Genomic DNA, 12,184 nt, shown 5'->3' on the forward strand with positions numbered 1-12,184 from the left:
TAGTGGTGCTGTACTTTATCAAAAGCTTAGTATGTGCTAATCACTTTATGTCACACCTCAACTTCCAAGGTGGATATTATTACCATCCCCACTTTACAGCTGAGGAATTAGAACCCAAGGTTGACCCCCCTAGTAAACAGATTTAAATGTAGATGTGTTTGTCACCAGGGAGGTGAAAGGAGTGGTGAATGGGGGCATGCCTTGTGTTCCTTGTTTCTTCAGTGTTTATAATCTGGTTGTACAGACCAGATGTGCACAGTGTCTATGAAATAAAAGAGGTTGCTTGGCCGCAAAGCAAGAGCATGGACTTTTGAAAGGGAGATCCAAGAGGTTATATCTCTGGTCCGCTGCTGAGAGCCATGTGCCTTGGTGAAGTATTTCATGCCTCTGAGTTTCTTTTTTTACTTTCATCTGAAAATGGGGAGGATGATACCTTCCAGAGCTGCTGTTGGGATTGGAACTAGATGAAATGAATATAGCTGTTGGCAACTATCAGGTGACTGGGAAACTTCAGTATCACTTGTTATTATCACCCAAGGCAGGGCATGGATAAATGCATGCGGGGATGGTCCTGTAAAATTCTGAGATGTGGGAGATCTGAAAACTGGGCGGGTCAGAGAGCTTTATGGCAGAAGGTGATTCTGTGCTGGATTTTGATGAGATGGCATAGGCATTTTTCTTTTTTTTTAGTTTACAGATGTGCTTTGTTTATGTTGTTTGAATTAGATGCTAACATTTAAAAGTTGAGCTAACTCACATGTACACATGTGTATCCAGCTTCTTCTGAAATACCGAAGGTTGCACGTGTGGCGCATTTTAGCACCACAAGAGTCAGAGCTGAGTAGGAGCTGCTCTTTTTAGAAAAGACACTCTCCCCCACCTTGCCCCTCTCTGTTCATCTAGTTTACTTGCCTGCACCCTAGGCATATGAGTTTGAGACTCCACTTATAATGGCTTCTGGTCTTTTTCTTTTGGACAATGTAATTTGTTTCCGGTTGCTGCTGTAACAAATTATTACAAACTTAATGGCTTCAAGTAACACAAATGTCTTATCTTATAGTCCTGGAGGTCTAGCTCTAAAGCGCTAGCTCTAATAGCCAGCAGGGCTATTAAAAGGTCACACAATTCCAGTGTGTGGGTGGTAGGGGATTTCCACACTAATAACAAGCAATTCTCAGACATCTGCTGGGTGTCCTGCAGTTGTCCTCAATTCAGTGACTGTGTCTGGAGGTAGCATGAGGTCCACGGGCCCACAGGTTAAGGGCTTAGTCCTACCTTCTCCCCCTTTCCATACATTTCAGGTGCCAGTCACAAGTCCTGTGCTTCTGTCCCACCAGTTATATAGATCAGAGGTTCTAATGATCCTCTCCTGGGTTCCAGCCATTTGCTAGAGCAGCTCACAGAATTCCGAGAAACACTTACTAGGTGACCAGTTGATAAAAGGATATAACCCAGGAGCAGTCACAGTAGGGTGGGGGGGGAAGGGAGCAGCGTTCTGGGACCGTGACCCTCTTGCAGCATCTCTACATGTCCACTACCCTGTGAGCTCCCCTAACCCTGCCCTTTTGGGTGTTTATGGAGGCTTCGTTTCATAGGCATGGCTGATTAAATCATTGGCCCCTTCCCCCTCCCTGGAAATTGGGTAGGACTGAAAATTCCAGCCCTCTATTCATCATTGTTCCCCTTGGCAACCAGCCCCCATCCTTAGGTGTTTTCCAAAAGTCACCTCATTATTATAAACATAGTTGTGATGGAAGGGGGCTTGTGAACAGTAGGGCACCCAGTTCACTTTTGTGTTCTGAAGAGAATGAGACCCAGTTCTATGACAAAAGATGTTCCCATTGCTCAGATTTTTCAGGAAATTCCAAGGCTTTTGGAGCTGTGGAAGAGGACCAGCTATATATATGAGAAATGGATTTTGGTCAGCCAAATGACTGTACAGTACAATTATTATAAATCACAGTATTCTGGATGCCCTAGGGGAGAACCTATTTCCTGGCCTTTTTCCAGTTCCTCGATGCCACCTGTATTCCTTGACTTATAGTGCCTTTCTCCGTCTTCAGAGAGATGGCCAAGGTTTTAGCTAGGTAGAGGAACGTAAGTTCTCATCTCACCTTCTGTGTGTTTATTTGTTCAGCAAATACTGGTTGAGGACCTACTAGATCATCCATGCCACATATTGGAATAGTGATAAATGAGACATAAGCTCTCTGATCTCATGGGACTTACATTTGGTGGGTGGGTGGGTGGCAGGACAATATAATAACAATGTGGAAGTCATTCAGAGGAGAAACATCTAGAAAAATGTGCTGTACAAAGAGGTGAAAGAGGCTGGTAGTCCTGGCAGGCCTTTCTGGAGGTGGCATCCAATCTGAAGTGTAATGATAGGAGCTAGCCATGCTGCCATCAGAGAGAGAGAATTTATAGGCACAAGGAAGAGCATGGGCAGAGACCCTGAAACAGAAATGGGGTTGGGAAGCACAAGGAGCAGAAAGCAGGCTGGTGTGGCTGGAGCATCGTGAGTGAGGCAGAGTGGCAGGGGAGTTGTGAGGGGATATCAGGGCCAGATCTTGTACCTGGGGCTGGGCTGGGCTTTGGATTTGATCCTAAGTATGTTGGGAAGGCATTGGAGGGTTTAAGAGAATGTCAACACGATATAGAGACAGGCATTTTGAAAAGCTATCGCTGAGTATGTGTGAAAGGCGGATTGTGGGGGCGGGTGCTCAAGGGCAGATGCTGGAGGCTTGGACTGAGCACTGGTTTCTGAGATGGGGAGAAATGGATGGCTTGGGAGAAAAAGCCAACAGCTGTGCTTTTTGTGCCTTTTTCCTTGTGTGCTAAGACCTTGGCTTATTTTAGATACTGGCTGTTCTCTATGGAGAGTGTTCTTGGGTTCTGTCAACTTCAAGGGTGGAGGAAAAGGAGTAGGAGGCCCAGGCCCACTGCTTGTCTGGTCTCTGCTTAGCCTGGTTGTGTGGAGGTGACACCTTCGGTCGACAATGTCTTTCTGGCATGCTGACTGCTTAGGTCATGTCTAGACGTTCTTACCCCAGACCTCATCTTGATCCCAAAGCAAACATATCCATCTACCTGCTGTTAATTCCTCCTCCCTTCAGAGAAATCCTCCTGCTTTTTGCTTAAGATGGGTCATTCTAGGGAAACACCTCCCAGGTGGGAGACCCTTAAGCCAGCGTAACCCCCTGCTGGTCAGGAATGTCCTCTCCATGGCTTCTCCATTATGCACTGTGATTTTCATTAACTTGGCCTGACAGTTATTTTCATTAACTTGGTTTTCCCAGTTTGTTAGATGCTCTTTGCTGTTCAGGAAGATGAGATTAACACCTCTCTTCTGTTGCATATACTCTGCACTCTAGAGTTCTTGGTGAGTTGTTTAAACATTTATTTATTGTTCCTCACAACAGTCCTAGGAGAGGCACAGGATCTCAAGCACCCCGACCCCCATTTTTACTTGTATTTTTTTGTCTTGCATTCAGTGATTGCTGGGTTAATAAGCAAGTGAAGACTATAGTTCATCAGGTTAAAGATTCTGTCTTTGAATCTGAGTTTTCTCATTTGCTATTGGTCTTTTTCTGGAGAGTCCTTCCAAGGGTAAGAGTCTATTTACTGTAGGAGGAGCTGGCATAGGACTTCAGGGTGGAGGCCTTGGAGCTGACCCCAGGTTCAAATCCTGCCTCTGCTACTTACTGGCTATGTGACTTTGGGCAAATTACTTAACTCCCTGTGCCTCATTAGCTCATACCAGAAGCTGCGCACTGTGGCCTCATACCCTGTGCCCAGAAATGAGAACCTCTTTCTTCAGCCCTTAACCCCTTTCCATTCAGAGGCAAAGGATTATCAGCTAGGAAGGATCTAGATTTGGACAGGACATTTTATTTTGCTGAAACCTCCTTGATTGGAGGAAGTGTTTCCCCTGGTTCCCCAACAGGAAGGGACAGGGTCTGCGTGGGAGAGATTGGTGACGTGGTCTTGGAGGGGGACACAAACAGGAAGTCAGAAATGAGCTAAACCTAAAGCAACCAAAGTCAGAACTATTGGCATTTAAAACAAATTCAGCCTGACTTTTCAGAAAAATAACAGCTGCCTAAATGTCAGTGGCAAGGAAGGGAGAAGGCTACTGGTTTGCTCTTTCAGTGAGCTCTCAGTGAGAAAATGACAGTTTTCATGGGCTCTCTTGACTTGTCTTGTTTTCCAGGTAAGGAAATAGAAGCTGAAGGGGACAGTGTTTAGTCTGTAGTTAATAAGGGTCTTCAGTGTGCATTAATTTTTTTTTTTAAATATCCAGCTTGTCTTTTTTATTAGGCTGTTCCTTGAAGGCAGGTGCCAAAGTTTTGCCTGCTGGCCGAGGTGCCTGCTGGCTGAGCACAGAGCTGAGCATGTGGAGAGCAGCTGCCATGTGCCCGATGGAGCTCCAATTTGTTGTCCTTTTGGTTTTCCAGAGTGAATACATTGCTCCGTGTGACTGTCGTCGGGCCTTCGTCTCTGGATTCGATGGCTCTGCTGGTGAGTCGCTAAGTTCTCTGTTCTTTTTGTACTTTATTGTTCCTCTCCCAAAAATAACTGGAGAAAGTTTCAGCCTATGATACAAACCGAAAAGAAAATGTAAACCAGACGTTCCCTGTTGAGCCTCTGCAGAAAGGTGTGAGTTCCCAGCCTCCTCTAGCTCCCTGAGGTCACCTTTTAGTGACCTTTTTTTCCTTTATGTTTTTGCTTTTCAAGTTTTTATTTAAATATGTTTTTGAACTTTTTATTGAGTATACCTAGAGAAAAATATAGCAATTAAATGGACTATACCTTTTTAACACTCCAAATAAGAAATAGGATACCATGGGCACCCTGGTTGCCTCCCCCACTCCCCCTACACACACACACACACACACACACACACACACACACACACACACACACACACACACACACACACACTCTTTAGCTTACTGCTCCTGCAGAATTCTCCAAGTGCTTGGCTTTTGGTTTGTCTGTTTTCACTTTCAGCTTAAATAACAGAGGTTACTATTGAGCTACATTGGTGTCCTGTCGTAACCCTTTCAGAATTGTTACATGCCCTTGAGTTTAGATTTTTCCCCTTCAGATTCCCATCCCTTAAGCTAGACTTGGTGAGAGCCTTCCTGCCCAAAGAAACATGACTGTTTCCTTTGATGTAAGTGCTTGTGTTGGTTGTCACATTGGATTGCTTTTTGCTGACACTCTGACTGTGGGAACTGAGGGCAGGGAGAGGTGGGAGGCATAAACTCCCTGCTGGTGACTGCCAAGTCACCAGGAGCACTCACAAGGCCGCTTGGTCTTTTGGGAAAGGTGGAATAGCTCCTTTGAGGTGTCTGGTGGAGCCAACCACTGGGATCGCTGAGCAGGAACCAGTTTCACCTCTGTCTGTCTTGGTGGTTACAAGGTTATTTTGGTCCACAGTTGTCTGCTCATCTGACCTTGACTCACTGTACAAGTTGGGCCTTTTCTGTGCAAGGTTCAGCACCCATGCAATCTGGGCTGATTCTAGACTCTTCCCTTCAGAGCTTGACCCACAATTGGTTCTCAGGGGCATTGTCGTCTCTTGCCTGGAGGTTTCCCTAGAGTCAAAGGCCCGACTCCGTCCACCCCCCTGGAGTAGCAGTGGGTGCTGGGCTGCACAGGACCCCGGCTCTCACTGTGCAGCTTTTCCATGCTGTCAGAAACCTTTCTGTTTCCTGTGCTTCCCTGCTCCAGGCACAGCCATCATCACAGAAGAGCATGCAGCCATGTGGACTGATGGGCGCTACTTTCTCCAGGCTGCCAAGCAGATGGATAGCAACTGGACACTCATGAAGATGGGTATGTAGAGGAATGGCCAGCTCAACCATGGTGACAACTCTGGGAAGGGATTCTAGAGCTCCTCAGGGTTCCTGGATCTTCACTCTTAGGGGCTCATGGATCCTTTTTAGAATCTAAGGTGTCTTAGTCTGCTCAGGATGCCATAATAAATCACCATGGGTTGTGAGGCTTAAGTAACTGGCGAGTATCTAAATTTATTTCTCAGTTCTGGGGGCTGAAGTCTGAGATCAAGGTGCAGGTGTGGCCAGTTATGGTGAGGACCCTCTTCCTGGCTTGCAATTGGCCGCCTACTCTCTATGTCCTTACATGCCGGATCTCTCTCTCTCTCCTTAGAAGGCTACCAGTCCTAGTGGATTACAACTCTGCCCTTATGAATTTATTTAACCTTAACTGCCTACTAAAACCTGTCTCCAAATACAATCATACTGAGAGTTGGGGCTTTAACATACGAATTTGGGGTATGTCCAGTTGATGACAAAGAAGCAAGAAAATGGCATGCTAACATACATGTAAGGGGTTGCGCATTTGAGTTTGGAAGGTTCAGGAAGCTCATTTTGTTGAGGGAAACCCGAGGACCAGGAAGCACAGTGGATGGCTGCAGATCACACACACACATTGTGCTACCCAGATGTTAGTGTGGTGGGGTGGGACGAGGAGGGGGGAGCTTTCTCCACCACTTTGCTGTCATGTGATTCAGTGTAGGGCAAAGGGAAGACAGCAACAGCTCTGACGGCCTCCCCATGAGCTGCTTTGCTTTCCGAAGATCCTGGACTTGCCTCTAACAGCTCAGCCTTGGAGAAGAACTGTGCTCAGGGCTGGACCATGGGTCGGGAACTCCCTTGGAAGTCATTTCGCTTTCAGCTCTTCAGTTTCCTCATCTGTAAATGGGAAGATAATAGTTAATGTAGAAGTAATAACATATGGAAAAAAACATAGAGCTCGGTGTTTATTGTGTAAGTGTAAGTGTTTGCGCCGGTTCTCAACTCATTTTTTGCCATGTGCATTTTTCCATGCTGTTAAAAATAGCCTTTAGAAACCTGGTTGTTAGTGTTGTTAGTGGCTGTACAGAGGTCGCTCCTGAACTTTAAACTTGGAGAGCAGAAGAGGCGGGAAAATGGGGCTGTTGACACCGCCTTGAGCTGATGCTGAGACTCAAGCATCTAGCTGACTGGAGGTGTGGTGTGTGTGCTCACGTGTGTGGGAGCGCCACACACTTTCTCCGTACACATTAGTGTTGTTGTTCGTCTTAGGGAGAAATTAGGAACATTTTTGTTTTGGCAGTGGATTTACTGTAAATTTCTGTTCCTCAACATTCTTCTTTGAAATATCAAAACACCAAAACCATCTCTTTTCTTCTACGCACACATCTGAATTGTAAAAGAGTAAAGATTGATGTTCTTTTTAAGGAAAAAATAAAAATAGGCAGTCTAGTACTTTCTGTTTGCACCCCAATGGGTCGCTGAGTGTGGGTGTGGGCATCTCTCCTTGTGGCTCACAACTCCAGCTGTTTGGTTTATTGGTGCTTTGGGGTCGGAGCCTCAGAGGAGCAAATGCTGCCTGCCTTTTCCTTCAAGCTTGGTGTGAGGCAGCGTCCATTCCCCTTCCCGATGTCTCTCCAGGCTGCTGTTTCCTGGCTAAGCATATCTTTCCTCAGGTTCCTTCCTCCCTCCCTCCCTCCTTCCCTCTCCCTCCCTCCCTCCCTCCCTCCCTCCCTCCCTCCCTCCCTTTCTTCCTTCCCTTTTATACATGCACTGGGTACAGTCAAAAGCGCTGGAGGGTGAGAGGATTCACCAGAGCCAGAGCGGGGAACAGAGCAGGCAGAAGGACCGAAGTACACTGCTGAGGGGAGCAGCAGGTGCGGCAGGAGAGGTCTGCGCACCATGTGGGACCTCGCCAGCGGCTGGGGATCAAACTGGGCGCTGCAGAGGCTGCGGGCAGCTTTGCAGCCCAGCGCTCAACCGCTGTGCCACCAGGGGAGGCCCTCCCCAGATTTCTTTCTATAGGGAGATTCTGGTGGGTTTGGTCAGTGGGGTTTTGTCTGTTACTTGTCTGCTAGAAGATGACTAGGGGCATGAAAAGAAACTGTTGTAAGTGGCTTGTATAGTGGAATGAAGTAAAACTAGGAATCAAATAACAAAATACCAACTCAGTATCAGCTTCTAGCCAGTTTTGTGAGAGCTGAGATTCATGAGTTCATTTCTTTATAAAACTTAGTGCTTCCCTTCTGTGGTTATGTGGTTATTAGCAGTTAGCAGCAGAGAAAATAGTAAAGGGAAGCACTGTCTTTGGAAGTGAACTTTTTACTCTATACAGATATTTTACCCAGATAGTAATTGTTGAGCAAGAGTCTGGTTAGTTAAAAAAGCACACATCCCAAACATAGGAGATGTTGGATTAAGGAAAAATGGAGTATCAAAAATAACTTCAGTTCTTTTTGTGAAACTTTACTGGTGTCCTATGATTGCTTTAGGGAGTTGGGAAGCCAGGCCATGTTACAGATAACCGTGGCGGGTGCCTGTGCCCCTCTCGTGATCTGTGCAGGGGGTTCTCTGCTGCCAAGACCTGTGTGCAGCCCTCTGGGGAGGCTGGGCTGGGGATGGGGCTTTCTCTGAGTGACACTGCCTTCCACTGAGGGAGGGCACTGGGGCACGTGTTCCCCTCACCTACTGAGAAGTGAGGGAGGTGCCCAGCCATCCCCAGGTCACCACCCAGTAGTGGTAAAGTGACTGAGGCTGATAAGATGATCTTCACAACGACACCAGTATCTGTATTGCAATGATTCCTGTGACACCATTTTTTTTGGTCTCACCCTTATTTTATATTTTCCTGCATACCATCTTAGGCTTCTTCAGTCTTCCAGAATTTAGGAAATTTAGATTTTCCAAGTGCTACTGATCTGCCTTATAGATGGTGCTTAAAGGATCTACTCTGCTGGTGCCAGTGAATTGCATCCTCTGGGGGAGGATGATGAGCTTGGGCCCACCAGGAATTGGTTTTTTGTTTTTTGTTTTTTTAATTGTGTCACCTTTTTTTTTTGAGGTAACATCGGTTTATAACACCATATATGATTCAGAGGTAGAGGTTCGCACGTCTTCAGACGTGTTTCCACACCATGCCTGCCCCAAGGACCCATAGTCCTCACTATAGTCCACAGACCCCTCCACACCTTGCCTCCCAGCCTGCAGCCTCCTTTTCTTGGAGCCTCTCTCTGCAGTCAGATTTCTAGGGTTTGTTTTGTTATTCTGCATTCCACATGAGTGAAATCATGCTGTATTTGTCTTTCTCTTGACTTATTTCACTTAGGTGAACTCCCCCAGTTCCATCCATGTTGTCACAAATGGCAGGAGTTCATTTGCTTTTCTGCTGAATATCATTCCAATGTGTATTCAGACCAAATTGTCTTTATCCACTCATCAGTGTTTTGGGCATTTAAATTATTTCTATAATTTGATATGAGGAAAATGGAGTAACTCAGGCTCTTTTTTGCTTTCCTACCATGAGCCTCTATGGCTGCCACCTTTGACTTTGTTTTCCTCCCACGTTTCATTACCCACATTTGATAACGTGTTAGTGCAAAAAGTGCTTGGAGCACACGCAGAGGGTACATGTACCTATGTTCATGGACACCAAGCTGAGAAGCCGGAGAGCATAAGGCGTGCACATATACAAACAAAAACCTGGGATGAGAAGCTAGAGACAGAGAGGAGGAAGCCAGAGGGAGAGCACAGGGGTTGAGGGGCCTGGGAGACTCAGGTGCTGCCTGCCTCCCAGCCTCCCACCTCCCTGCCCACCTGCCACCCTGCCTGCTGGCTGCCTATGTACCCAGTCCCCTGCTTCACCATTAAAGTCCTGTCAATCTCCTGAGGGCTTCAAGATTCTTTTCTGTTTGCTGAATCAGCTGTGAACCTGCTTGGCCTGGGTTGGTTGACCTTGGCATTGTGAATAGTGCTGCAGTGAACACAGAAGTGCATACATCCCTTTGAATTAGCATTTTTGTATTCTTGGAGAGGGATTGTTGGCTCCTATATTTTGAGATAACCTCCATATTGTTTTCCCATAAGGGCTGGACCAGTCTACTTCCCACCTACAGTGTGAGAGTGTTCCTTTTTCCCACATCCTTGTCAATACTTGTTGCCTGTAGTCTTTTTGATTGGAGCCATTCTCACATCTCATTATGGTTTTGGGAATTGTTTCTTATTAGTCTTCCCTTTGTAGGTCTGAAGGACACACCAACTCAGGAAGATTGGCTGGTGAGTGTGCTTCCTGAAGGATCCAGGGTTGGTGTGGACCCACTGATCATCCCTACAGGTGAGTGAACTTGGGCTCCCCCCATATAGGTGAGAAAGTGAGTTCCATATGTCTCTTCATCCTCCTTGTTTGCTTATGTCATGTGACACATTTGGGGGTCTTAAAGTGGTGGTGAAGATCAAGGTGAGGAGGAGAGTTCCGGCAGAGTTAGTGGAAGACAGGTCCTTATCCTGAATAGCCTGTGCCAGGCTTTTAAGGCCCTGCTGGCTGCCTCTGCTGAAATTGTAACAGGGTGGTCCCCAGGAAAGGGGGAGGTTCCCTGCCCCACCCAAGGGAGGGTGGAGCTGAGCAGGAAGAGGAGAAGCTGCAGAAGAGACTGAGGAAGGAAGCAGGATGGAGCCAGGAGACCTGGAGGAGGCGCGTGGAGCCTAGAGACACGTGAAGAAGCTGCGCTTGTCTTTTGGTCGTGGACTAGGTGGGACTAGGTGACACAGATGTGGGTGAGACCCGTGGGGAGGTGACCATGGCAGCTTTTATCTTGATGTTGATTTTGCTCTTTTCCTTCCGGGCTTGTCCGGTTGTTTGTGACCCTTTTCTGTGGGTCCCTACTGGAAGATGCTTTAGACTTGTAGCAGGCTTTGGGGCCTTGCTCTGGGCCAATCCCATATGGATGGACTTTTACCCACGAGGGGACGGGTAACTGTGGGTGCTTCATTTAGAAACTGGACTCTTTGCCTTACCTGTATTGTTTCCTAGTTTTATTAAAGATCCTTCCCATTAAAGTCTCATATGTTTTGTGTTGATGTGGCGGATGGCAGAACCCATTGAGAATGGGCAGGTTTGCGGGGCTTGGGCTGCCCCTCTCCCTGTCCTATAACAAAATGACATTCAGTTTATGGTGGGCCATTGCATCTCTCCCCAGATTACTGGAAGAAGATGGCCAAGGTTCTGAGAAGTGCTGGCCACCACCTCATTCCTGTTAAGGAGAACCTTGTGGATAAGATCTGGACAGACCGTCCTGAGCGCCCGTGCAAGCCCCTCCTCACACTGGGCCTGGATTACACAGGTCAGAACCACTCCTGTGCTCCCCAGGGTCCCCAGCCTTTTCCCCTCACCCGTGACCACTGTTTCCATCCCAGTTCTGTGAATCAACATTGACCTTGAGCTGATGGGAGGATTTTGTCCCACTTGGCACAGAGGGGTCTTTGATGAAGCCAGGAGCTTCATTTGTTTCACTTGTATTTGTTGCCACCTATTTGCCACTTACTTGGCACAGTTTTTCTCCCAGGCCCTTCCGGGCAGGCCTCTGGGTGCTGCTGAGTTGGCTTTTTTACCACTTAGTTGATAACTGCCATTCTGACGTGTCTGATACAGGAAACAGAAGTGTCTGATACAGGAAACAGAAGTTTCTTCCCTCTGTCAGCATTTGTAGGCTTACCTTGTAGGTCCCTCACCCTTCATCTTGTATCTTCTGCATTTAGAGGCTTTGGGATGTGACCTGGTCTCTTTGGCCTTTGGTTGTGGTGGGTGAGGATCAAGTGGAGACGAGTGGATTTATGGAACAGTGAGCTGTGCAGAGGGAGAGGCCTGGGAGGTAGGGCTGCAGGGAGGGAGGCTTGCTGTAGAAGCAGAAAAGGAGAGGTGGATGGGGGTTGTCTGGAATGTAGGCAGATTGCCCAGAGGGGTCCTGGAAGAAAGCATTACAACCCAGACTCTCAGCCAAGTTTAATCAGCATTCCCGAGTTGATCTTCAAAGCACCGTTTGATTGTGGGGGCAGTCCCCAGCTTGCTTGCCTGCATGACGCCATCACCAGAGGGTATTGTGGATTCAGGGGCTGGGGGGATGGGCCCAGTGAGTGGTCCAGGGTCAGCTAAACATTTTATATCAGCTTGTTTTGATGTTTTTGTTTTGTTTTTTAAGCAAAGCAGAGGCTTTGGCCTCTCATAGGAGAGGAGAGACCAAATGTTGCTGAAAAGACTTCTGTTTAGTAAACACTTGTATGCCTACTATGTGCAGGACACCATGCTTGGTGCTGGATGAGTAAGACAGACACCTGCCCTGTTCTCAGGTGGTTGTAACCTAGGTTACAAA

At 47.2% G+C, this 12,184-nt stretch overlaps 1 protein-coding gene across 5 annotated transcripts in view; it reads left to right on the forward strand.

Moving 5' to 3' along the window:
- Positions 1-12,184, forward strand: part of XPNPEP1 (X-prolyl aminopeptidase 1) — a 49,143-nt gene that overhangs the window by 17,425 nt on the left and 19,534 nt on the right. For all 5 annotated transcript variants that reach the window (XM_037497855.2, XM_037497858.2, XM_037497856.2 and 2 more), the window contains 4 exons: positions 4,458-4,521; positions 5,740-5,844; positions 10,060-10,152; positions 11,015-11,158. In XM_037497855.2, coding sequence (XP_037353752.1) covers positions 4,458-4,521; positions 5,740-5,844; positions 10,060-10,152; positions 11,015-11,158 — 406 coding nt within the window. The remainder of the gene's footprint in view (positions 1-4,457; positions 4,522-5,739; positions 5,845-10,059; positions 10,153-11,014; positions 11,159-12,184) is intronic.

Source organism: Talpa occidentalis, unplaced genomic scaffold (assembly GCF_014898055.3).
Source record: "Talpa occidentalis isolate TD23 unplaced genomic scaffold, MPIMG_talOcc4v2.1 talOcc4.8, whole genome shotgun sequence".
NCBI lineage: Eukaryota > Metazoa > Chordata > Mammalia > Eulipotyphla > Talpidae > Talpa > Talpa occidentalis.